Source organism: Bos javanicus, chromosome 24, assembly GCF_032452875.1.
Source record: "Bos javanicus breed banteng chromosome 24, ARS-OSU_banteng_1.0, whole genome shotgun sequence".
In the NCBI taxonomy this organism is placed as follows: Eukaryota; Metazoa; Chordata; class Mammalia; order Artiodactyla; family Bovidae; genus Bos; species Bos javanicus.
In genome coordinates this window covers 60607045-60633158 of record NC_083891.1, presented here as the reverse complement: position 1 = coordinate 60633158, position 26114 = coordinate 60607045, and the positions used below count along the sequence as shown (strand labels likewise).

The following is a 26114-nucleotide window of genomic DNA, read 5'->3' as shown; positions in this document are numbered from 1 at the left end:
AACTGGCATGCTGAGGCCTCAACAAAATGGTGGCTCTGAGACAGTCTCTCAAAGAGTCTTTATTTCATTTCTGCCCAAATTTACCTTCCTTGCACTTGTTTATCTATAAAAGCGTGGCCTCTCTATTCATTCTGCTCATTCTGTTATTTCTTATTCAAGCAATCCTTTCCTCAATGTTTTTCTCAGAAACTCAACAACCACACTACACAATATCCCCTTAAAACTGCTTAACTAGAAAACAAACCTAAACAAGTTTCTTTAAATTCTAGTCTACTGACAGTTAAAGGCAATCATGTAGGATCTTCCTAAATCTCTGAAGATAGACATTTATTACAGAATTCAACATTTCATTATATAAGTACTGTCCTGGGTTACCATATCTGTAACAATTAATTCACTCAACTGTTAACCCCTCAGATGGAGATAAATGGTTAAAAGATTTAATAACCGAAATGAGAGTATTTCTACAAATGACCTTCAGTGGGCAAGGAAAATAGGAAACACACAACATAAGGCCACTTCTGGAGCCTTTCACTTAAAGATTCAAAACTGCAAACAAAGTAAAGATAAATCAACAGGAAATTTAAAAAAAATAGATTTTAGTAAAGTTCCAAAATATATTCTGGGGTAGATCCAATAGCAAAAATGAAGGGAATCATGTCCTCTCTTTTTATAAACGGGCTGAGATCTAAAATAAGGAACTTAAAAAACAAAACAAAACTGATTTGAAATGTAAAACTGCCATGTTAGAAAATCTCTGAAGTATGACTGAACATTTTCAGAGAGCCTTATAAAGTTAAAAAAGTGGAAAACAAAATTGTATCATAGTCTGAAAAATATTCCCCGGTGGTTCAGACGGTAAATAGTCTGCCCGCAATGCGGGACACCTGAGTTCAATCCCTGGGTCTGGAAGAGCCTCTGGAGAAGGAAATGGCAACCCACTCCAGTATTCTTGCCTGGAAAATCCTACGGACGGAGGAGCTGGCAGGCTACAGCCCATAGGGTTGCAAAGAGTCGGACACGACTGAGCGACTTCACTCACTCACTGGAAAAACCAAATGGCCCTCGAGATAAAAATAAAAACCAAAAGGGCCTGTGATAACTAAGAGTTTGGGAAAGAAAAAGGGGCACTGGGTGAACCGATGTCTTCTATTCTCTAAGAAATAGAGGGAGAAAAGAAACAGAAAAGTTAAAAAGTATCACTCCAATAAACAGCAGTTACTACCCTGCAATGCTCTGATCTTTCTCTAATTCCTAACAGTAATTGTCTATAAATACAGATAGGTAACACTATAGCATCCTTGTCAATATGGGTTCTACTTTGTCTACCATTCACCTTATTAATATAAGACATTAAGTTCCTTGGGGTGAAGTTTTAAAGCAAAAGAGAAATCAACTGACTGAGTAGTAAATACAGAAGAAAAAAATTTTTGTTTTTTGTCTTAAAACAGACTGGTCAATCAATATACAGTTAACTTGTAGAAGGCTTCAGGGATAATGGTTTACTACACCTATTCAAGCATTGGAAACTTCTATTCTCAATCCTTTCTCTAGTCAAACCTTGTTATTTTGGGATCATTATGAAAAGAAAATTTCTTTCTTCTATGCAATGTGTCAACCTTTCTCTTGAATGTACATACAAAGGTTCGATTGTGTTCTCAACAATGTGGTGCCCACCAAAGGTCCACTGACTATTTAGACTGTTCTTTGATTCAATAGCCAAGACCTGCTTCAGGGCAATTACAGCCTCAGTAAAGTTAGTCAAAGCTCCTGTGAGGGCCATCTGTAAATCTAATGTTACTACTATGAGGAACTAACCCTGCTGCTCACTAAAATACTAAACCTTTTTCTGTTAACTAATTGTGAAATATGTGAAGTATTATTTCCTCCTCACGTTACCAACACTATTACCCATCAAGAAACAATCCTCTGACTGTGTTCTTGTAGCTCCATAAGTATTCATGCCCTTTTGGACACTGCAGTCCAAATCCTTACAATATTTTTGGTGATAATTCTTATAAACTGACTTAGGAAACCAAGCCTGTGATCCTTTCAAGAGCATGTCAATGGCTAAAAATAAAAGGACTAAGATGTAGCAGTGATAATTGTCATGGTTTTGGCATAATAATTATTGGGTGCTTTGATACCACTCAGAAATTGTAGTCATAAAGGTTGAGGCTCACTGTTGAAGTAACACTATAGAAACTGGAAAAAATGCTTTAGCAGATCATTATGCAGATTATTCAGCAGATTGACAAGCTGTGACTTAAAATTGTTGAATGGCATGCTAAGTGGAAGAAATGTACATTTTTCATAACATATCTAAAAACACATATAAATTTCCTTAGAAATAGAATTAAATAATAATCTCTAAATATAAGGAATACAGTTATTTTGAAATTAAGTTATTAAGAACTGTTCTAAAAATAACTTGAAATTATTTATGAGTTACGTTTCATATGTCTACAGGACATAGTGTAAGAAACCACTGAGTGACAGCAATAATGATCAATCCCCAATAAAAAACTTGTTTCACTTGGTAGCTTTCAGTGCATGAAAGACAAAGTGCAGAAAAGGCTTTAACATATGACACATCCTCAGAGAAACTGATGGTTTTGCTCTTAATGTCAATTCAGGAAAGAGTAAAAAAACGCAACTTACACTCATCTCGGAACCTTGGTTCTGCATTAGGCCCAACTCTACCAAATGTTTTTATGATCTCTGTATGCAGAGAATATTGGTCTTGATATTGAGGGTCTTCCAGGAAAGAAGCCAACTGCATTTTCACTCTTTCCAGCAACTTAAAATTGAATATTATACAGTCAGATTGAGAGAAAGATACACACTAAACATGGTTTGCATAACTGGATTCAAATGACTTATATCAACATGAGTTGAAGTTTGAAATTAAATAAGTACTTCTTTAGTCTTTCAGCTCAGAAAAGATCCTACATATTTATGTTTGCCAACTCATTTTTTTTTTAAACACAAATATTCCCTGACAAACTGTAGAAAGATCCCGTAATATTTAGGGAAAAACATAAATGTATGATGATTTTGTGTCTAAGTCAGAATTCTTAAAACAGATCACAGTGTAAGTTACCCACTTATTCACCTTCTGAAAGCAATGAGTCATTAGTGACTTATATATTACTCATATTTCCCTAAAAGTTTTTATTTTGGGATTTAAGAACATGTTGAAATTCTGCCAAGACTGCAAGCTTTGCAGAATGATGTATTTTTTTATTTTGCTCCACCAGTAAAATATATATATATATATATGTAAGTGAAAAAACAGAGAACACTTTTTCCCACAACTAACAAAGTTGTTTAGTTTTTTGTTATAAAAAAAATCTCTATGACAAAAATTTTACAAAACAGTCTATATATATATAATTTTTGTGTGTGTGTGAAACGCCTATGAGATGGAAAATCTTGTTTTCCATTTAAGTGGCTAATACGTCCACAAATAATTGATTTTCTAGTGTACAGAATTTTTCATTGTGCAAGGACATGTCCAATCTCATAACAGAGAATAACATTCTGATACTAATTTTGATAAGTGTCTAACAGTTAATGCTGCAGACAGAACCGAACAAACTTTAGATCACACAAGTTTCTGAATCAAAATACACTTTGAGGGAGGAAGACTTTGGTGATCTCCTGAAGCAGGCATGACAGAGGCTGTCACAGTGGTGTGGACTGCCAGAAGATGACACCAGTCTACGACATGACTTGCAGCTTGACATGAATGACAGTTACAAGAACATCGGAACCTCTAGCCTCCATTGCCGAAACTGAGGAAACCTGTTCTCTTCAAATCTGCACGCACGAACCACTGGGAATTTATGCGGACTATCCAGAAGGCTACTGAATAAGAGAAGACTTTGAAACTAGATCTGCTGTGAAGGATTATTCAATTGCTGATTATTAAGCAATATCCAGACAAGCTTAGAAAAGAACATCTGAGAGCTGGCTTATACTGAAGTTTCTAACTGAGAAGAAAGACTAGAGATTGCCTTAGCATATGAAAAGATACTTTTGGTAGGTTACCATATTTTCAAATACTGAGATCCCTCCGGCCCATAATTAACTAAGAAATAAAATGAATGCATATGCTCCCTGCCCCCAACCCCAGGGTATGTGTATGGTCATATGCTTTCATCACCTCGGCAGTACATACAGATAAATAAATTTCACTCATTTCCTACCTCTCTTTGAATAACTGTTTCCATAATCGTGCCAAAGGCTGGAATCGTAGCAATCCTGACAGAGCTGTTAGAATAAAAGAAGAAAAAAACTGACATTTTCTTTGAGATGAAAAACTGGTTATTATTAAAGAATATATCAAGGTAAGTACAAGGTAAATATACTGTATTAGTCGCTAGCAATGACAAATTAAATTTAAAAAAAGCAGACCAAGAAGAATGCTCAAAAAGACAGACAGGATAACTTAAGGTCGCAGTCTGTGGAACTCACAATTCAGGATCACTGGACAAGGTAACAAGGGCCGGAGCAACCCGCTTGTCAACTAACGCTTCACTCATGCCTCGAAGAGTCAGCTGTAAACCAGTCAACATGCAATAAAAAATGGTTTGGTAAACTGGAATGAGAACTGGGTTAGCTGTGACTGAGGATGGGCAGGCAGACTCACTGGCCTTTCTTGGTTTAGTCACCCACATGAGACATTAAAACGTTAAGCCTCTGGTTCATGCCACTATACTTACTGGTAACAACATGTTAGTGAGATTAGCAGAGCATCCCTTCTTGGCTTGGAAGAAATAGTCCATCAGCATGTGTTAAGCTTTGGAGATGTTTACTGAGGAACAGTGCTACTAATAACCCCTTTCAATACACGGCCTTGTCATTACGTTTACTGTGAAGGCAGACTTAAAAAACCCAAAACCCATACATGAATAGTAGTATAATAGTTTAAAATCAAGTAAGCATAATCCCATATTATTATTTTAAAGAGTTAAACCTACTCTTCAATGAATTTAAAAGCTGATGGTTATTTCTTGACAGGCACGTTTTGAAAGGGATGCTGAAGGTAAAAGGCAAGGACGACACTTACATTTCAGGGTCACTGGAGAGAGTTATGAGAGCAGGAACAACCCTCTGAGCTACCAGAGTTTCATTCACCCCCTTCACCAACAGCTGATTGGTCAGCGCAGGGGGTATTCACAGGTGATGCATGGAAAGAACAAATAACAATGCCACGGGAAGAAGAAAGGAACAACCAAGAGAAAGAGAAAACACAAAAGCAAAACCAAAATTAGAAGCTGAGCCAATATGACCACCGGAGTGCTTAAAAGGCAGAGAACGCTTAGGAGGAAAATAAAGCTTCCACAGCCTAGCAGTCCCCGAAAACAGCTTGTCACCAATTCAATGGCAATTTGTACTTTTGGTCACACAGTCTACACAATTTCCATATTCAATTAAAAGGCAATTTAAAATAAAGCTTTATTCTTTATTCTTATTATTTTTTTAAAGAAGCCAAAAAGACGACATACTGGGTTCTATGGTTAAATTCTTTAAATAAATCTGCTATAATTTTGTTTTGACCAACAAGGTACAAACTGGACTGTTTTTAAACCAAACTCAAACGGCTAGCAGCCACCACTAAATTGCTTTTGACTGTTCTAAAGCACGTAAATTTTAAAATCACATACAAAAATTCCCAGTCTTTCACATCACAGAGCTTTCTTTCTTGAGGTATAGAGACCTAAGACAGCCTAGTGCAAAGGAGTTACTTCATGTGCGCATCAGACCTGGGTTCAGACTGTAGCTCTCCACTTATTAGGCATGTGGCCTCACATATATTACACCATCCCTTGAAACTCAGTTTTCTCATCTGAAAATGGTGACTGTCATCTACCTCCAGGGATCACGCACTACTAGCTGCACATAATACACTTAACACTGTGTCTGACAAAGACCAGGCATTCAGGAAATGCAAGTGCAATTATTATGATGACTCAAAGGACGTAAGCTTCGTGATACATTTAGAAAAAGACATTAAATTAAAGAATGTTTCCGGTTGGTCCAAGGAGGTAATGCTTACAAATAGCTCATTTCTCTAAAAGCTCAAATTAAAAAAAAATATGATAACCACAATTAGACCTATTTCTATAATCTAATTATAAAACAATTTTTTAGCAGCCAACCCTAAATTGTAGAACAAGAGGACAATATTGAGCTATATGCATTTTGTTTTTATAGAAATCACAGCATTTTATGAGCTTCAACAGAGAAGGGTAACATCTTAATCCTATAATCTCAATTTCAGAATGTAAATACAAATTATTAATCTTAAATGCTAACCTTGTAAGGGAACTAGTCCTCCAAGAAGAGGGAAGATGTCATGGAATCTTTAGTAACAAAAACCCAACAGGTACTTTTGAATCTGCTTCAGTATTCTGAAATAATTTTTATTTCAACAGAACCATGGATAATTTAGACAGGAATAAAATGACAAAAGAATTTGTTACTACTTTAAAAGCATTACAGATGTCAGGTAGAAAGAAATAGGGGGAAGAAATTAAAATATTGTTAAATAAAACTTTCTTCTCTGTATCATTTTATAAATAAAAGGGCATCCCTGGTGGCTCAGATAGTAAAGAATCTGCCTGCAATACAGGAGACCGGGGTTCAATCCCTGGGGCAGGAAAATCCCCTAGAGAAGGGAATGGCAACCCACTCTAGTACACTTGCCTGGGAAATCCCATGGACAGAAGAGTCTGGCAAGCTACCATCCACAAGGTCACAAAGAGTTGGACTGTTAAATAAAACTCTCTTTTCTGTATCATTTTATAAACAAAATAGCTTAGATTTGAATCAGTAAAGTACATTTTGAAAGGTTTATATTGTGCCAGCCAAAAAGCCTTAAAATGGACTCATTCACTGGTCTTAAAAGCCCATGCCTCCTTTGAGTTGTGGTCTTAATACCACTTGTTTTGTTTCCTTCTGAGTGATGTAAGAAATCATTTGAAACTAACTCTCTGCATCTTTTGGGAAACCCACCACGTCACACTACAAGTCACACAAGAGGGTCTCTTCTATAAATCAATTTCAATACTAACTTGTTACATCAAGAATATACTTTCTCTTATTTAACAATGACTAGATTTCCCCTTTTTGTCCTGCTGTCTGAAAACTCAGAGCTAAATTTAGTGTTCAATTTCACTAAGTATCCAATATCAAGTTCCTGATATTTCCATTTCTCACTTTCTTATCAATAGTTTCTGTTCTGACATTAAAAACTTAAAAAATTTTAAGTCCCCCCCTTTTTACATTTTTATTTTGAATTAAGTCATTTTTGGGTGGCAGGGGAAGCAAGCATAATTGCAAATTATAATGTATTAGTATCAAAAGAAATCTTATGAAATAATTAATCTTTTAATACAATATTGTTTAAAATAAGGCTCATTGACAAAAATAATTTTAATTTTTCCTGATGACTTTTACTGGCATGCTCAGTAAAACTACTTTTATCATAAATGAATTTGAAAAAATACTGAGATGTCTCTCAAATTAGACTCAGAAATTCATAATCAACCTGAGAACATTGAAAACTGCTAAAGCATAGGTATAGTTTCCAACCAGGACTGACAGCAGACATAGAAACCAAAACCAAAACCAGACAAAAGTCACATGTAAGAAATAAGGCGGAAAAAATACAAAAACAAGTAAAGAGGGAGGAGACCTCATTTTCTTTAAACTATTTTCATTTATATGGTATGCTTCATCAGTATATATAGACACATTAGAAATAAATGTTTTAAGACAAAGAAATAGCTCTTATGGTCTTAGAATACAATTCTATGAAAAGAGTATATTAAAGAAATACGATGCTCTTTTCTTTTGGGGGAAAGAGGAGGCTAAAGAAAGACTTTCTTCTTTCATGGTAATAACTTTTCAGCATACTGAATAATCAAAAACTATTTGTACCTAAAAGGAACTTATTATGATGGGCATCTAACTAAATTTTTAACTTGGCATTTGTCTTGATAAAGACCACGTGATTGGTTTTTTGGATCAAATTTGTATAACTGTGGAATAACATGGACAGAGGATTTTCAATCTTCTGATAAGAATGGAATTTTCTTTAGATGCCACAAAAAGTTAAAAGTTTTAGATGGTATATGTTTTAAAAGCTATCAGTGCTCTAATCCTTTGACTGCAATTTACCTTAAATTATCTAGAAATTCTGAAATGTAGGAAGAAATGAATTCTCTCCTTCTTCTTATGAAAATAAATGCTTTAAGATATTTTAAAAATGACAGACACAATAGGGACAGTTTTAGCCTGAACAAACATACTTTTCTTAAACTATTATATTATCTTGTGAAGTAATGGCATAGATTTAAAAAACAATCATAATAATAGTTAACATTTATTAAGTTCTTCTAATTATGTGTCAGACACTGTCTTAAGGCTTTTATAAGTATTAACTCATTTAATATTAACAAAAAATCCTTTGAGATGGATACTTATTATTATCTTCACTTTATAGATGAGAAAACCAAGGCCAGAGAAGTCTGAACCCGGCATTAAGTGGCAGAGACAGATGCTGAACCCAGGCAGGATGGCTCTGTGATAAGACTCAAGAACAGTAAAACATTCAAAGCCAACTTTAGTGCTCACATTCTAGTTCTAAAAACATACATACATGAACTAGGCTGACACAATTTCCTTTGTGAAGGATAAAAAAGATAGGTATTTCAATTTTCATACTAAACTTGGGTAGGTGGCAATTTAAGAAAATCTAGTTAAATTATATGAAGTGTCTTCTCTCTTTTAAGTCTACGGGCAGTTAAAGTCTAGAGATGCTATTATTCCAGATATGATATGCGAGGAAATAACAAAGTAGGAATAATCAATAAATACTTCCGTAATTGCAACGATTGAATCAAAGTATATTTTACTCATGAGTTCAACTATATTTTACAACTTTATAAATGCCCTCTACTGTTTTAGTTTGTTTTAATAGCCATTTGCCTCAGTAAATAGAAAAGTATAGCCAAGAAGATTTACATAGGACGGAAATAAGTAAGATTTAAAAGAAATTTGAGGAGAGGAAATGATAATATAATAACATTCGAGGAACCAATAAGGCTAAAAAACAATCCGAAATATTCCAAAACTAAATTTCTGCCCCATCCCACAGGACACAACTAGATACTATTCAATGCCACAAAACATACATCAACGTAACGCAGTATGAAAAGCTCCCTCCCTTCAAAAAAATATTCCCTCTCCCTCTTCCAAAGAAAATCACTGTGATCTGAAAATCTTGTTTACATACCTCAAACATTCTAGCAGCAGTACACCTCACGAGTGCTGACGTGTGGACAACACCATACCACAGAACAGTTAACAGTAACTCATGGTAAGCTGGATTTGCACTGCAAGAGAAAAATCAACGCTAAAAGTGAGAGCCACAGTGTCTTACTGGGGTACTGAAAACTCTACCTTTCTGAGGAATACCAGTGACAAAAATATTGGCAAAACATATAGAATTACTTTCTATGGTTTAATAGGCTATGTCTAAGATTCTTTAAAAAAAGGAAGTCAGTTTATACAACTACAAACTTTTAGCACATTCAGGAACTAAGTTTCTCTAAGCATGTGCAAAGACGATAGACATTTCAACTCTTTAATAGCATAAAAGTTAAAATTATAAAAAAATAAAGTAAAATAAAATTTACTACTTATGAGAAGAAACACTGGACTAAGAGTCAGATGGGTAAGTTGTAACCTTTGTGAGTCTTAATTTCTGACATCTATAAACAGTGGTGAAACAATACTGTCCTATATATGCCATATGGGTGGTATAGGATCAGTTAGGATAACCCAAATCAAGGATAACTCAAACCACCATATGGAAGGGTTAAGTTGGGTGTGACACTTATCTAAATGTGGGATAGTGTTATTAATAAATACATAAACCTGTTTTTTGTAAAGAATGAGAAGAAACTACTTAAGCAGCTAGATGATGTGATTATGAGTTCAGTTCAGTTCAGTTCGGTCCCTCAGTCATGCCCAACTCTTTGAGACCCCATGGACTGCAGCACGCCAGGCCTCCCTGTCCATCACCGACTCCAGGAGTTTACTCAAACTCATGTCCATTAAGTCAGTGATGCTATCCAACCATCTTATCCTCTGTCGTCCCCTTCTCCTCCTGCCCTCAATCTTTCCCAGCATCAGGGTCTTTTCAAATGAGTAAGTTCTTCACATCAGGTGGCCAAAGTACCAGAGTTTCAGCTTCAGCGGCAGTCCTTCCAATGAATATTCAGGGCTGATTTCCTTTAGGATGGACTGGTTGGATCTCCTTGCTGTCCAAGGAACTCTCAAGAGTCTTCTCCAACACCACAGTTCAAAAGCATCAATTCTTTGGTGCTCAGCTTTCTTTATGGTCCAACTCACATTCATACATGACTACTAGAAAAACCATAGCTTTGACTAGATGGGTCTTTGTTGGCAAAGTGATGTCTCTGCTTTTTAATATGCTGTCTAGGTAGGTCATAACTTTTCTTCCAAGGAGCAAGTGTCTTTTAATTTCATGGCCACAGTCACCATCTGCAGTGATTTTGGAGCCCCCCAAAATAGTCTGTCACTGTTTCCACTGCTTCCCCATCTATTTACCATGATGTGATGGGACCAGATGCCATGATCTTAGTTTTCTGACTGTTGAGTTTAAAGTCAACTTTTTCACTCTCCTCTTTTACTTTCATCAAGAGGCTCTTTAGTTCTTCATTGCTTTCTGCCATAAGGGTGGTGTCATCTGCATACCTGAGGTTATTGATATTTCTCCCGGCAATCTTGATTCCAGCTTGTGCTTCTTCCAGCCCAGCGTTTCTCATGATGTACTCTGCATGGAAGTTAAATAAGCAGGGTGACAATATACAGCCTTGATGTACTCCTTTCCTGATTTGGAGCCAGTCTGTTGCTCCATGTCCAGTTCTAACTGTTGCTTCTTGACCTGCATACAGATTTCTCAGGAGGCAGGTCAGGTGGTCTGGTATTCCCATCTCTTTCAGAATTTTCCACAGTTTGCTGTGATCCACACAGTCAAAGGCTTTGGCATAGTCAATAAAGCAGAAATAGACGTTTTTCTGGAACTCTCTTGCTTTTTCGATGATCCAGCAGATGTTGGCAATCTGATCTCTGGTTCCTCTGCCTTTTCTAAATCCAGCTTGAACATCTGGAAGTTCATGGTTCACGTCCTGTTGAAGCCTGGCTTGGAGAATTTTGAGCATTACTTTGCTGGTGAGATGAGTGCAACTGTGTGGTAAACCAGGCAAGTCAAACGGAATGGAAGGGGAGCCCAGTGGTCTGGCTTTCACTGGGATGCCTTTTCCAATTTGGGGCCACTGAATTTTCTTCAAATTTGTACTTGATTTTATGCCTCCAGCTGCTTCAACGAAGACATATCTGTATCCTTTACCTCATTCTTTTATCACAATGTATTGATTATAAAATATTAAAATATACAAAAAAAGAACAAAAAGATCTTAAGTAAGAAATCAAGAAGTTTGGTGTGTATAGTAATCTTTATTTAGACTAAAAATATGTACTCTATAAAACCAATTTTAAGACTTGCTATAGCTTTTAAAAACTATCAGCTATTATTTTTACCCCAGTTCCACAAAAGCAGCTTTCAGGCTATCAAGAGGAGCATGAGATAATGAAAGCAAGGTCATTACATCCTCTAAGAATCCAATCAACAGCTTTCGGTCTTCTTCCTATGGAGGAAAAAGACTGATAATCAATTTCCAAGCAATCAAGTAGAACTTAAAAACCATCATTTCCTATCTACAATTAGAAAATTTTATCAAATAAGGGGAAAATATTCTAATTCGGAAACATTTTAATTAAAGATATTTATTAGGCATGTCTACGATCACAATGGTATGAAGAGAAATACTATTCTGATTCATCGATTTAGACCTGAGCTGTCCAATACGGTAGTCACTCACCACATGTGGTAACTTATACTCAAACTAAAGAGAAGGAAACTAAAAGATTCAGTTCCTGAGTTGCACTAATTACAATTCAAGCTGTTTAACCTCCATGTATGGTTACCTCACTGGACAACTCAGATATAGATTACTTGCATCACTGCAGAGTTTGATAAGATAGTTCTGGTTTGAAACATAAAAGGTATATTTTTAATTAAAATTCATTTTAACAGTTTTACTTCCCATTAATTTTGGCTCCAAATACTTAAATACAAGCCACTAAAACAGTTATCCTCCTAAGAGTAGAAATTGATATCTGAGAAATTATTAGTAGTGAGAAGTCGCACACTTGCTGAAATATAGACCATTGTGTCCTTAAAAAAATAGTCACACCTTTGATTAAAAAAATTACCTTTACTTTTAAGCTTTCTTTGACAAACCATTATTTTAATAATCAGAAAATATTTCTTTCTTTTTTTACATAGCACACTATTAAGAAATTTGTTAGAAAAAGCAAGTCTGCTCAATAGAAAAGTTAAAAAAGATAACTGTATGTTAAATTAGCCAGAATCTATAAGGGAAAGAATCTGACATTCTATCAGGAAATAAATATATAATAAATTAGAGTCAAATATTTTATCTTTAGGGCTATATTATGTCAACAATAAATGGCTTCTATATATATCAGTATCAATGCTTCCTGGTGGCTCAGTGGTAAAGAATCCACCTGCCAATGCAGGAGACGCAGGTTCGATCCCTGGGTCAGGAAGACCCCTGGAGAAAGAAACGGCAGCCCACTTCATTATTCTTGCCTGAAAAGTCCCATAGACAGAGAAGCCTTGGCAGGCTATAGTCCATGGGGTCTCAAGGGTTGGACATGACTGAGTGACTAAAAAGGCACATCCATCACTAGATCCATGAGGAAGACTGGATTGCCATCCAACCTTTCCTGCATGGTCAGGTTAATCCAGAGAGAGGTAGAAATAGAGGACTGACAGAAGTAATGCTCCATGAATAAAGGACGGACACGGCAGTTTATAATATGCTGGTCTGCTCAGTGAAGAACGGAAATGCTGGCAAGCCACCATTGGAGCTACGGTGGAACACAGATCTCACCCATTTTTAGTGCTTACTGTACCAGAGGATCCATAAAATTTGGAAAATAAACTGTAAATCTGAAAAAACTTAACTGTGAAGTAACAGCTATAAAATATACTGCTAAATGAGCATGAATTCTTTGCTTTGAAAATTTACTACAACACAATTTCTCAACTTTGAAATTTCAAGACAAGTAATACTGCTTCGGTACTTGATTCAAAATAGGCTTTGTTTATCAAAGCAACAAGGACAGTTAATTTGCCTTAATAGAAAATTTTGTTTAGTAAGAAAAACACCGGCGTGTGCTTCCTTAAGCACTGACAATCTATGATAGCCACTCAATTCTCATTTTGTAAATAGCAGCAAAGCTCTTATCTCTTTAGATATTTGGATTTCACACAGTGACTCAAAAAATATGTCTATATTGATTTATTCAATAAATCTATTCTGAGGGACTACTATGAGACAAACCTTGTATTTCATACTTTATCAAACTTAAAATATGTATTTCATATTTATTATGCCTTAAAATACTGTTTATGGTCAAAATCAACATGCTTAGCATACTTACTGCACAAGCTTAAAAATGAGAGAGGAAAATACTGACATCACGTTTGTTATTCTGCTGGAAGAGCTTCTAAAATTAAAGAGGAAAGGGTATTCATGCTGCTGTGCCTGGTAATGTGCTAGGACTTAATCCTCACAAATTTAAGGAGAACAATGGATGCAATCTGTTAAGGTTACATGACTTAAAATATTCTAAACACAGAGATCCTGTGTGCATCCGTATTGTGAGGTAGTCTGAGAAACTAGGGTAGAAAAGTGCAAAGAATACCGTGCTCCTCCAACCGAGCTGGAGCTTCTACTGCAAGGCATCTTATGATACGGGGAACTGCAGTTTAATATTATAAGATGCTTCAAATCTGTCTTGGAAGAAGAGTGCAATAAATATGAACGGCTATACTTTTAGATTTAAATGCAAAAAAAGTTAGGAATTATTGTGGAAAATTTGGGGGGAAAAAGATCTTCCTCTTTGATTTTCCCATTCTAATTCCTTTTTAAAAGTTAATTTGGATTTATTTTATTGTTTTCCTATGATTACATTCAGATTAATTGGAGGGAGTGGTCAGAAATACTACATGGGAATTATTGTGTCATAATTTCTACAAATGCTTTACCTTGAGTCCATATTTTCAACTCACAGGTGGGACTGCCTCACACTTAAAAACAACTGATATGCCTTAATGCACAACGTGTTTATTTAAAACAATGCTAAGTAGAGTGAGGTGGTCTGCTATACTGGCGAGCACCAGTGAACCCACCTCCTGGGTCAAGCTCTCATTGAGTCTCCTCTTTTTTTGAATCCGGGTTGGACTTGTGACTGCTTTAACCAACAGAATACAGTAGTAGCAGTGTGCTGATTCCAAAGCCTAGGCTGCAGCCTAGAAGATTCTGTTTCTTACAATTTTGGGAGCCCTAAGCTAGCACAGAATGAGTCTGGCTCTGCTGCTGCACAGGACCTGCGGACAGAGAGAGGCCCTAAGGCTCCATGGGGACTAAAGCTCAGTCATCCTGCCAGGAGCCCCACCAACCAACCAGGTGAACGCAGCCACACAGCGACTATCAGCAAGAACAGCGGAAGAGATGCCCAGCTGAGCAAAGACCATGAGCAATAAAAGAGTTACAACAATCCTTCATGTTTCGGGATTACAAAATACTTGGCTAAAAATGATGAAACAGTATGTGACGGCATTTTGCAGTTTGCTTCACCTAACACATGTGCTTTGTTTATTAATGAAAAAATTATCATGAAACACAAAGAAATTGCTACGTAAGTACAATCTAACACTTTTTTTTTATTTTTATTTTTTTAATCTTTTTTTTTTTAATCTAACACTTTTAAACAAAATATCAAGAAGCACACAATCTCTAATTTTATTTGTTTAACAGAGATGGTCCTCAAGAGACTATTACCAAAATATGCTTTCTACTATATATTATTTATTGAATAAGAATAATAAATAAATTTGTTTATTTATGGGTATTATTTTCACTTATGAACACATTAAAAGACATAACATTAGCTATCCTTCTAAATAGAAAGTGCTTTTACATTTTCCAGCCAAAGAATTTTTCCTTTACCTGAATATAACACGTGAGGACTCCTGTTGCATAAATGGGGACAGTAGCTTTAGTGAGGACCCCATTTCCTGCTGAGGAATCTAAAAATCACAAAAATAATTTTAAATATCTGAGTACACTTTAAAGCAAAAAGTCACAGTACAAATTATATTTTAAATTACAATTGGTTACAAGGCTTACAAATAAATGTTATCATTACTTTAAAAATACTTTGATCAAAACATACATATCCACTGGTGGTTGTGAAAATGTAACTTAATACTTTTCCGAGCCATTAGCGTACACAGTTTTGATAGATGGGAAAACCTTTAATGACCAAAATGAGATGCTATACTGTTATTTGCACAGTCATTAAGTCAGAGCTTTCTTTAACACTTTCCCAAGTGGCCATACAAGCATGTTCTATAAAGTTTCAGGCTTTTAATTTGCAGTATTCAGTAAAGCATAGAGGCACTCAGCTGAAAGGAGACACCTAGATACGCATTTAACCTGCTTCTAGACGTGAGACACCACCCAGTTTCTAGTATTAGCCTAGTTCCAGAGCTCTCCCTGTGCCCTGCACAGGGGTTTTCAGAAGCCAGACAGAACCTTGACTATTTTCATGGAGTAGGGAGGCTAAATACAGCTTGGGGAGACAGGAAAGCACCCAAGCACAGCTGAACGTCCCTGTGCGACTTTAGCACATCGGAGTTTCTTATGCAGCATGTGTAGACGATTTTTACAAAAATGTCCAGAGATGATATGGCAGTTGCTATTTATAGCACCAAGAGCTCTCATTTACTGATGTTAGGCATTATTTGAAGCTCTTCACATTTGCTTTTACGTACTCAAACTTTTAAAAATTACTTTTTTCTACTCTTACATGGTTTTAAATTCTTTTCAGAAAGTAGTACATACAGAACTCAGTTGAAAGCATGTATTTAACTGTCTTGAAAGTATTTTCACCCAAAACGAATCTATTTTCCTATCAATTAGTATCTGAGGTTTCTTTATTCTCCTGGCAAGAGTAATTTTATCTTTTGGGGAGTGCTGATGTTGGCTGAGTGTGACTATGGTAGTTGAGAAGTAAATCTGAGGCTACAAACATAAGCTTAAGTTGAATTCATACATACAGACTGTATATAATCACCTCCTAACTAATAATTCTGAAAGCTATCATCATTAGAATGAATAACTAAACAGATAATACCATTTTTTAATTCCAAGTAATTAAACCATTAGAAACCTATTAAATATAAACTTTAGGAAGCATTTGTCAAAAAAAAACAAAAAAACCTCACTGACATTTTCAAACTTAAAAGGAATCATTTATTCACTCTCTAATTACCTCTGATGACAGACAAAAATGGAGTCCAGATGACTCAAATCAAATCACTAAGGTGAGACTGAGGTAAGAATTAGCTATATCACTAAGGTGAGACTGAGGTAAAAATTACCTACATCACTAAGGTGAGACTGAGGTAAGAATTAGCTATCCATCCAAAACAGCCAAGGTAAGGTACAAACCACAGGGGCTGTACATTCTTGTCCTTAATATTTCTACAATTCATTCCTAGAAATTAGAAAAATACACAGGGACATAAGATCCCAACATAAAGGAGGTCTTGGCGCTATAACCAGACTTCTTAAGACAGGTTAGTAAAAACTACGAACAGAGGGGCTGGAGCTGCCCATTTAAGCCTGTAGTTTCATAAAAATCTCATGTTTCATTAAAAAAATGTTCATCTTACATTCTGTTCAGTTACACTTGTTTTAATTTTAAAAGTTCTAAGTAACTAATTATGAATTACATGCTCTGTATTTTTTCCTTTTCAGTATTTCAGCTGCACCACTTCAAACCTCCAAGGGCACAGTCAGTACACAGTCTGAGAAGGTCAGGTTTAGGTCAATTTGATTACAGTGAAGGTAGATATTCACAATAAAACTGAGGGAGATTAATCTTATTACTACTCCACGGAAAGGATATTAGATGTAGCAGTGCTGTAAACCCAAGAACTCCATAGTATAAATTTTCCTTTTCAACTGTACTTGTTAGTTTATTTATACAATTTGCATATAATGAATAAAGTATTTTTCTGGAGTAAAGAGATTTAATTGTTTTTATAAATTATAATGCACAGACTTACCAATATTTTCTTCAGACAGCCTTAAAATCTCCTGGAACTGAGGTTTTACCTAAGCAACCCAAAGAAAAGATCCAGAAAGTCTCAGGTTCAACAGACCAATCAATGGTTAAATAAAATGTTTCCTACCATTGCTACTGCTGCTAAGTCACTTCAGTCGTGTCCGACTCTGTGTGACCCCATAGACGGCAGCCCACCAGGCTCCCCCATCCCTGGGATTCTCCAGACAAGAACACTGGAGTGGGTTGCCATTTCCTTCTCCAATGCATGAAAGTGAAAAGTGAAAGTAAAGTTGCTCAGTCATGTCTGACTCCTAGCGACCCCATGGACTGCAGCCCACCAGGCTCTTCCATCCATGGGATTTTCCAGGCAAGAGTACTGGAGTGGGGTGCCATTGCCTTCTCCGTTGCTACTACTACTTATTTTTAAAGATACAAGTAGTCAAAAACATAACAGTTCTTAAAAGCAATAGGAAAAAAGAAGTGTCAAGTTTCTGAAAACAACATCTTTTTAGAGATAAAATATTTAAAAACTCAATTTAGGTCAGCAAGTTTTCTGAAGGGCGTTTAGATTCTTTCACTAAATTAAAATAATTTCCAGTGACTTTAAGTGTTTGAAATTACTACCTCCCAAAACTGAACTTGATGATAGGGTATTTAGGCAGATATTATATGATTAAAATTGTTGAAAAAAAATGTTGTGTATAAAAGGAATGAAAATGAAATTCCATTCATTTAGGATATTCAGTAACATACTCATTATGTTATATCCATTGGCTTAGATTAGTCTTTAACTTTTTTAAAATTTAATTTTAAACATGAAAGACAGAATTTAACATTAAAATTTTAAGTTAGAGAAAATGCTTGTTTCAATTTTTATTTTTAACATCACAGATTTCAGGTCTCTGAAGTCAACCACTTAAGTGTTAAAGTGAATTCGTAATTGCTTTTGTAAGAAAAAGTAAAATAAATAACAGTTACTTCTGGAGATGTCAGTTTTTGCCAATAATGATTCCCAGTAAAATCCAATTATACTTAATAATTAGATATTAATGAATGATTTGTTTTCTCCTACAGTAACATTAAGCTCTGGTTTTTGCCCTTCTATCAATAGGTCAGGCATATTAATTTGCAAATGCCATTTAAACTGAGATGTAGACCACTGTGAAAAGATTAACCTACAGCATCAGATGTACAGGATTAAATTTCATCTCACACATAAAGAGATTAAGTACAGATACATTAAATGATTTATTCGAGGACACAGAGAGTCACAACCCATTTTCTGAAGTCTGTCGGTCCACTATACCAAACTGTTATGCTCCAAATGTTTCAAAAACTATAGGCTTAGTAAAGAGGTGCCACAAAATTTTTACCTTTTAAATGTCTCAACGTATAGCAACTACATCTTTATAAGGTTTTGTTAATGCTCTAAAGAACTGGCTCAACAATCTGTTATGAAGACAAATGGATTAATAGGATTAAAGAAGAAAGCAGGAGTTAAGGACTTTCCAATTTTAATATTTAAACAACAAAATAACTTGGTTAGGCAAATGTGACAGTGATTGAAATATGCAGCATTTATCTCAAGTGTCCATTCTGTTTTAGGAGCTCCTATCTTGTAGCAAGTATTCTACCTAAGTTGCTTTGTTTCTATAATCACCTGAGTGAAAGTGAAAGTCACGCAGTCGTGTCTGACTCTTTGCAACCCCGTAGACTATACAGTCCATGGAACTCTTCAGGCCAGAATACTGGAGTGGGTAGCCTTCCCTTTCTCCAGGGGATCTTCCCAATCCAGGAATCGAACCCAGATCTGCTGCATTGCAGGCGGATTCTTTGCCAGCTGAGCCACAAGGGAAGCCCAGGAATACTGGAGTGGGTAGCCCATCCCTTCTCCAGCAGATCTTCCCGACCCAGGAATCGAACCAGGGTCTCCTGCATTGCAGGGGGATTCTTTACCAACTGAGCTATCAGGGAAGCCCATAATCACCTGAAGTTTTGACCAAAGCATATAGAGGAAATGGTGGCTTCCTGAATCTGTGGTAGATTCAGTACAAGAAGCACATTCAAGGAAATGCAGTGGAGTCCCCGAGCTGATACTTTCTATGCTGGAAAGCCCTGAGACATCCACAGTGAGTAGACCTTATATTGAAATGTGGATACAGACTAAATTTTGGCTAAATCATTTTTTGAAAATCAATAAAGGTAAGAATATTACAGATCAGAATTTTCTTTTATTATCATAGTTTTCTAAGATATTAAAAGATAATTAGAATAAAGGAAGGGCTCCTGCTTTTACTTACTCTGCCACAGCATTAGTTAACACATTACATTTTTATATGTCTTGCATATAAGAAAATATGAAATACAAGTTTTTACCTTAGTGTTTGTAAAAATTTTGCCAAATGTCCGACAGAGGCGCCAGAAAAATCTGGAGAACTCATGGACACAGGCAGTGGAAGCGACGTTGATTTTGCCAACGATTTCTATAAGCTGTGGCAACCTGAACAAGAAAGGAAGGAAAACAGGCAGGGACACAAATAAGCGACCGCTTCCTCGCCAATTTCCGAGCCCATCCAAAGCGAACAAGCTCTTCTGCTTTTCACAGCCAGCAAAATCAGAATGCAAAGGAGTTGTTTGGGACCCTTTGAAAAAGTCTTAACTTTATATTCTGTAAACTTAAATTTTAACAGGTTGTCATGAAATACATGGAAACTTAATGACAGAGTTCTAAGTGAGGTGTTAATAAGACTCAAGTCAATGGAGGCGACACGTCATACAAAAGCTTGGCTCACATGGCACCATATATTTTAGCCTCAAAAATGAGAAGTGTGGATGCAGTTTACAATCCACCATCACTTTTAGATAATACGGTAGCAGACAGGTTTGTCTGCAATAACAGACGCACCATTTCCACAGATAAGCAGCTACATATCTACAGGTATAGCTCTTCTCTCCTGAAGAAAGTTACCACAGATGATGCCAAGTTACGTTTTGTTATTTTTAAAAAAATATTTTGCTATATTTTGTCCCTCAGTTCCCAGGCTAAGTATAGTGAGCTATCTTCCATTCAAGTAGCTGAGATGTACCAAATGAACATGGGTGGGCGTGGTAACTTACAGCTGATTGACAACCCACAGTAAACTCTCCCAGCCGGTTGTGCCCGCATGCTCCAGCTGGTAGTCATAGAGCTGCAGGAGCAGCGCCAGTTGCTCACGGCTTCCAATAATAGTAGACACGTCTTGAAGAGGTGACATAGGCCGAGGGAACCTAGTCACTATAAAAAAGAGCAGCAAAATAAATCATGTACAAAATGGCAGTTTGGAAAGTTAACTATCTTATCAAAAGAAAACTAAGGTTCTGCCTCCTAGTATCTATCTAGCATATTATAGACTTTAAATATAAAACTAAAATACATTAAATTACTTTTAGAAAAAAAATGAAATGTACCTGATCCCTGCACAATCAGGGGTTAAACTGTCTAACTTATTGTCAGCCCTTTGTGTCAGAGATTCTGTCACACCCACAAATTCAACCAACCATGGACCAGGCAGTGCTATGATATTAACTACGGAAAACTGTACATATATAAGTGGGTGTGTACACCTCAAACTCCTGTTGTTTAAGGGTCAACTGTAAATTTCTCTTGCATGTGAACAAATTTAACAAATCTCAAAAATTAAGGTTTTATGAGACTAAATATCTAGTAAATGAAAACTGAAAGAGTTTGCCAGTAAAAAGCAAAACTTTATTTATTTTAATTTAAAATTTGCTCCAGAATAAGATCTCAGTTAAAATATGGATTTGAATTTGGTTTAAAAAAAAAGATAGTTGTAAATCCACCAGACTGTTTATGTCAATAAATAATAACTATAAGGTATTTCTTTCATGGAGTAAGAAACTAACAGGTTGACAGCAGGAAAAAGTTGTTTAATACCAGAAAATAACCTAAAATGCATTAAAGCTTGTGCTGAAGAGGATTCTTCAGTATTTAATCTCCAATATTAAATGCTTTATTTAGAAAGTTTTCCATAATTTGATAAACATTAAGTAAATATAAAGTGTTAAAAGCAGTGACCAGTAAGATAAAGCTATATGTAATAATAATAAAAAATATTATAAATATTATAACCAGGGTCTCAAATACAAACTTTAAAAGTTTTAGGGGAAAACTGAAAAAATGACTTTTAAAATTGTGTAAATAAATAACAAATATACATTAGTACGTTTTCAAATTTGAACATATCAATAAAATCTATGATCCTACAGATCACAATTAGATTCCAGGTCTTAGCTGGTTCTTAAGTGAAGAACGCTACCAACAGTTTCTTTACTGTTGAGAAATTCCTAGTGGCTGACAGCTCCTGCGTCGAGGTTAACACCCTAAAAAGACACAGTGAAGGATGCAGCATTGTCTCAAAGCATATGAATGGCGTAATGATAATCATTAAACTTAAGAAAACATGAAACAACTTTTAAAATGCCGAAAGACAAAATTAAGATGGTATTCTCTTCCTATGCTTCCTAAGGTATTTAACAATATCTTAAGTACAGATAAAGGTTGTCCCTTGTTAGTTCAAGTCTCTATTTGCTATCATAATACACAAGCAAATAAATGAATTTAGGTAAAATGGTACCCCATACTCTCTGAGATTTCTGCATGAACTGTCATTATCTCAACCTAGGAATCAAGCAGATTTGGACGGTGAGGGACAGCTGTACCTCATATTTCTATATCATGTCGAAGCACATCTGATCATTTCAAATAGGAGTATATCATATTGGTCACAATCTGTGATACTATGATGAAATGCATATTATTCCTTCAGAAATATGACAAATTACTGAAAAACAGTGGAAGAGTTAAGAGTAAAATAGATAATGTTAAGATTTATTACAGGAAAAGGAAGGTCCAAAGATGTAAAGCTAGGTCCAACAGAAGCAAAACCAGAAATGAGCCACGACTTGGGTAACTCAGGGGTCTCCTGGGGCTCAGATGGCAAAGAATCCGCCTGCAATGCAGGAGACCGGAGTTCAATTCCTGGGTTGAGAAGATTCCCTGGAGAATGGAATGTCTACACACTCCAGTATTCTTGCCTGAAGAATTCCATGGACAGAGGAATCTGGCGGGGTCGCAAAGAGTCAGACATGACTGAGCAACTAATACACCGTGGATAACTCAGTTGTAAAAGATAAGTAGTCGGAATGGTTTAGAAACCTCAAAGTATTATTCTATTTAAAAGGATTTTTAAAAATGTAAGCATCTAACTTGTGAACATACAGAAAAGTCCTCAGAATGCCATTTCAATAGACTGGCAAAAACTAGCATTTTATTGTCTAAAAATTACCAAAATTATCCAAATCCAGCAAAATAACAGCTGCTATGATTCTTTAATGTATTTCCTTCCCACCAAAATGTCAGCTCTATGATGGCAGAGAGTTTTGTCTGTTTTATTCCTGAGTGGATCTGAAGTGTTCAAAATAGTACCTTGCATAAATATTATCTAGTGTTGTGAAATTTTCAGTGTTTAAGAGAAAAACAAATAAATTTTCACTTGTAATAAATTGTATCCCAAATTATATAGATGTGCATATAGACAGACATATAGACACAGCTATATAGACAGACCCTAAATACGGATATAATATTTCCTCATTTATAGTAAATGTATTATATAACCTACAAGTGAGCATAACAACATTAACATTTACAGCTACTATTAAAAGTCAGAAGGTCAAATTAAGTCAGTGAGAACTTAAGATTATTTTTGACATGATAAAGACATAATGACAAGGAAAGGTCACATGAACACCTTCAGAATGGTAAAGTAGTTTTGAAAATTTTCTGTCTAACCTCTAGCATGTGCTTGGCCATAGGTGACATTGAAGAATTATCTGCTAAGTGAATGAATGATAGCAAATGCTAGGGGGTGAACTGTGTCTCCCTTAAAAATGTGTATGTTGAAATCCTAACCCCTAGGACCTCAGAATATGATCTTATTTGGAAATAGTGCTGTTGCAGATATAATTAGATAAGATGAAGTCACTGGAACAGCATGGACTTTCAATGCAATATAACTGGTCTCATAACAAGGGTAAGTCTGGGCACAGACACACGCATGCACACACACACACAGAGAACGGAACGTGAAGATGAAGGCAGAGACCGGGGGGGGGGGCGGGTGGGGGGGTGCAGTTACAAGCCAGAGCACCAGAGATCGCCAGCAAGCCAGCGGAAGCTAGGGGACAGGCAGGAAAGCGCTCTCCCCTCACAGCCTTCAGAAGGAGCCAACACTGCTGACAGCCTGGCCTTAGACCCCTCGCCTTCAGAACTGCGGGGTAACAAGCGCCTGATGTTAAAGCACTACGCTTATGTTACTTTGTTATGGTGGGTGTAGCAGAACAGTACAGCTAGACAGAAAGAAAAAGGGAATTAGAAAGTCCTGAGGCAGCTGAAGTGCCTTAATGAGCGAAGGGGTAAACCTGAAGTGGCCAGCTGTGAGCATTTTGTGGTTTAAGTCTGAATTTTCATTCTCCTCAATAATTATAATTAAAAAATATTAAACTAACTCTACCCTATCCATTCTCAATTTTCCAAGTAAAACTGGCATTCTTATAGTATATACCATTTTTACACGATGCTTTGCGTATTGTTGGATATACTGTTTCATATCCCAGAGATTATAGGTGGCCCAGTTTACTTTATACTGAAATTGTAACACTAAAAACATTTGATTTTATACTCCTGTTTATTACAAGCCCAGAAGAGATATGGATAATTTCACAAATCTGAAAATCTCATATATACTAATAGCTTGTCTATAGCCATTTATCCTGGGGGTTGGGTGCTGTGGGGCTACCATGTGCCATGGATCAAAGGTCACTTACTGATTAGCTGGACTTTGAGCTAAGAAAATAACGGCTTTTGCTATCAATTTCATGCATTCCTGAAAATAAATCATATTCTTTTTTCTGGGAAAAAGAAAAACAAAAAACTGTGCTGCATATGCTTATATTCCTATCAAGGACACAGCAGGAAATAGTAATTACACTTTCTTTCCCTACGGAAAATAAGAAAAAGTAGCTGAGGAAGAAAAAAATACAAAGACAATGAAAACGAAAAGCTTCACAAACTGGCCCTAGTAACTATTAATTCAGCTCTGTTAATGAAAGAAAACACTTACTTCTGACTTACCACACTGAAAAAAAAAAGGCTATAAAAAGGCTCTAGATTAAGAATGGAGAGGAAGAATAAATGTAAAATAACCCCATGAGGCTTATCCATAAACGATGAAGCCATGTAGTTCACCTTAGGTATCATACAATCTCTGACCATGTGGTTCCACACATATAATACATTTTAGTAATTATGCTGTCATAAAGTGACTTTCTGAGAAGGAAATGGCAACCCACTCCAGTAACCTTGCCCAGGAAATCCCATGGACAGAAGAGCCTGGTGGGCTACAGTCCTTGGGGTTGCAAAGAGTTGGACATGATTTAGCAACTAAAAAAAACTGACTTTTACAATTTTAATCAAAAACAATTCTGTGGGAAGCTAAGCTGTTAATGTTCTACATCCTCCTTCCATAATTTAAGTTCAATACCTTCTATCTGTGGCACGTCACCATGCAGCTTGGCTTTGCTGGAGAAGGGTGCGTTCTGTAGCACTAATGCAAAGAGAGATGGGATCAAGGACTGCAAGGCAGACAGATACATGTGGAGCTTATGTTCATCCAGCCCGTGCTCGCCTTCCTGAAACATAAGCAGGTGGAAGCTAATTTAGTTTCCCAAGAGTATGCATTTATGATGCTCTTCCTTTCAGTGGCCAACAATAAAACATTGAAGTACATGTATGTTAGCCTCACAGTAAACCTAATGGAGACGACCAAGAATCTTTTCTGAATTGCTCTGAGTATGTGAAAATATGAAAAGCTAAGGCACTGTGGGGGCTTCCCTGGTGGCTGAGAAGGTAAAGAATCCGCCTGCAATGAAGGAGATCCTGGGTCGATCCCTGGATCAGGAAGATCCCCTGGAGGAGGAGAAGGCAGCCCACTCCAGTATTCTTGCCTGGAGAATTCCATGGACAGAGGAGCCTGGTTGGCTGCAGTTCTTGGGGTTGCAGAGAGTCGGACACTACTGGTTGGCTAACATTTTAACTTTCACAAAGCACTGTGGACGTAACAGATCTTTCGTATGGAAAACTGCAGGGCGAACATAGGTCATTTCATTTGTATGGGACTTCTTTCAGAGCTTTCTTCTTTTAAGAGGGTCTTAACTTCTGAAATTTTAAACATCGGGTGAAAGATATTAAAGTGATCAAAGGAATTATTTTAAATGCTCAACCGTTAAACCAGCAGTAGCACTTACTACTTTCTCTCTACTTCCAAACTCCTTTCATAGACTTGATGACAACTGTATTTGCCAGTATTTAATGCACTTTAAAATAATTCAGCGTATAGGTAAAATGCAGAAGAAATTTCAAAAGGAAACAAAAGAGATACAGAAACAACAACCAAAAAGAGTGGGACGATCACTGGTCACAGAAACCCAGCATCACAGTGAAACAGAATCGTTAGAGACAGAGCTGCTCAGATCCACTTGGGATGCCGTTATATTATAAATAACACTGTGTCAGAAACACCAGATTTGTTAGGTTTTTTTACTATCAGGTTCTAAATTAGTTAATTTCTTTATGGAACATTACCTGTGCGGAATACTGCAGCTGTGCTTAGGAGCAACGTGGGATTAGCTGTGTTATGGAATGGAACAAAGAAAACCCAGTATGGATA

The 26114-nt window shown here is 36.2% G+C and overlaps 1 protein-coding gene across 7 annotated transcripts in view; it reads right to left on the bottom strand.

Moving 5' to 3' along the window:
* Window positions 1-26114, bottom strand: part of RELCH (RAB11 binding and LisH domain, coiled-coil and HEAT repeat containing) — a 114136-nt gene that overhangs the window by 18591 nt on the left and 69431 nt on the right. For 4 of the 7 annotated variants that reach the window (XM_061400358.1, XM_061400359.1, XM_061400363.1 and 1 more), the window contains 10 exons: window positions 24930-25077; window positions 20446-20602; window positions 19705-19828; window positions 17330-17378; window positions 15204-15283; window positions 11641-11747; window positions 9308-9407; window positions 5075-5157; window positions 4212-4275; window positions 2662-2800 (listed from right to left, as the gene is read on the bottom strand). In XM_061400358.1, coding sequence (XP_061256342.1) covers window positions 2662-2800; window positions 4212-4275; window positions 5075-5157; window positions 9308-9407; window positions 11641-11747; window positions 15204-15283; window positions 17330-17378; window positions 19705-19828; window positions 20446-20602; window positions 24930-25077 — 1051 coding nt within the window. Of the gene's footprint in view, window positions 1-2661; window positions 2801-4211; window positions 4276-4479; window positions 4563-5074; window positions 5158-9307; window positions 9408-11640; window positions 11748-15203; window positions 15284-17329; window positions 17379-19704; window positions 19829-20445; window positions 20603-24929; window positions 25078-26114 lie in introns of those variants that run through there. The other 3 variants (XM_061400360.1, XM_061400361.1, XM_061400362.1) reach the window with 3 other exon arrangements.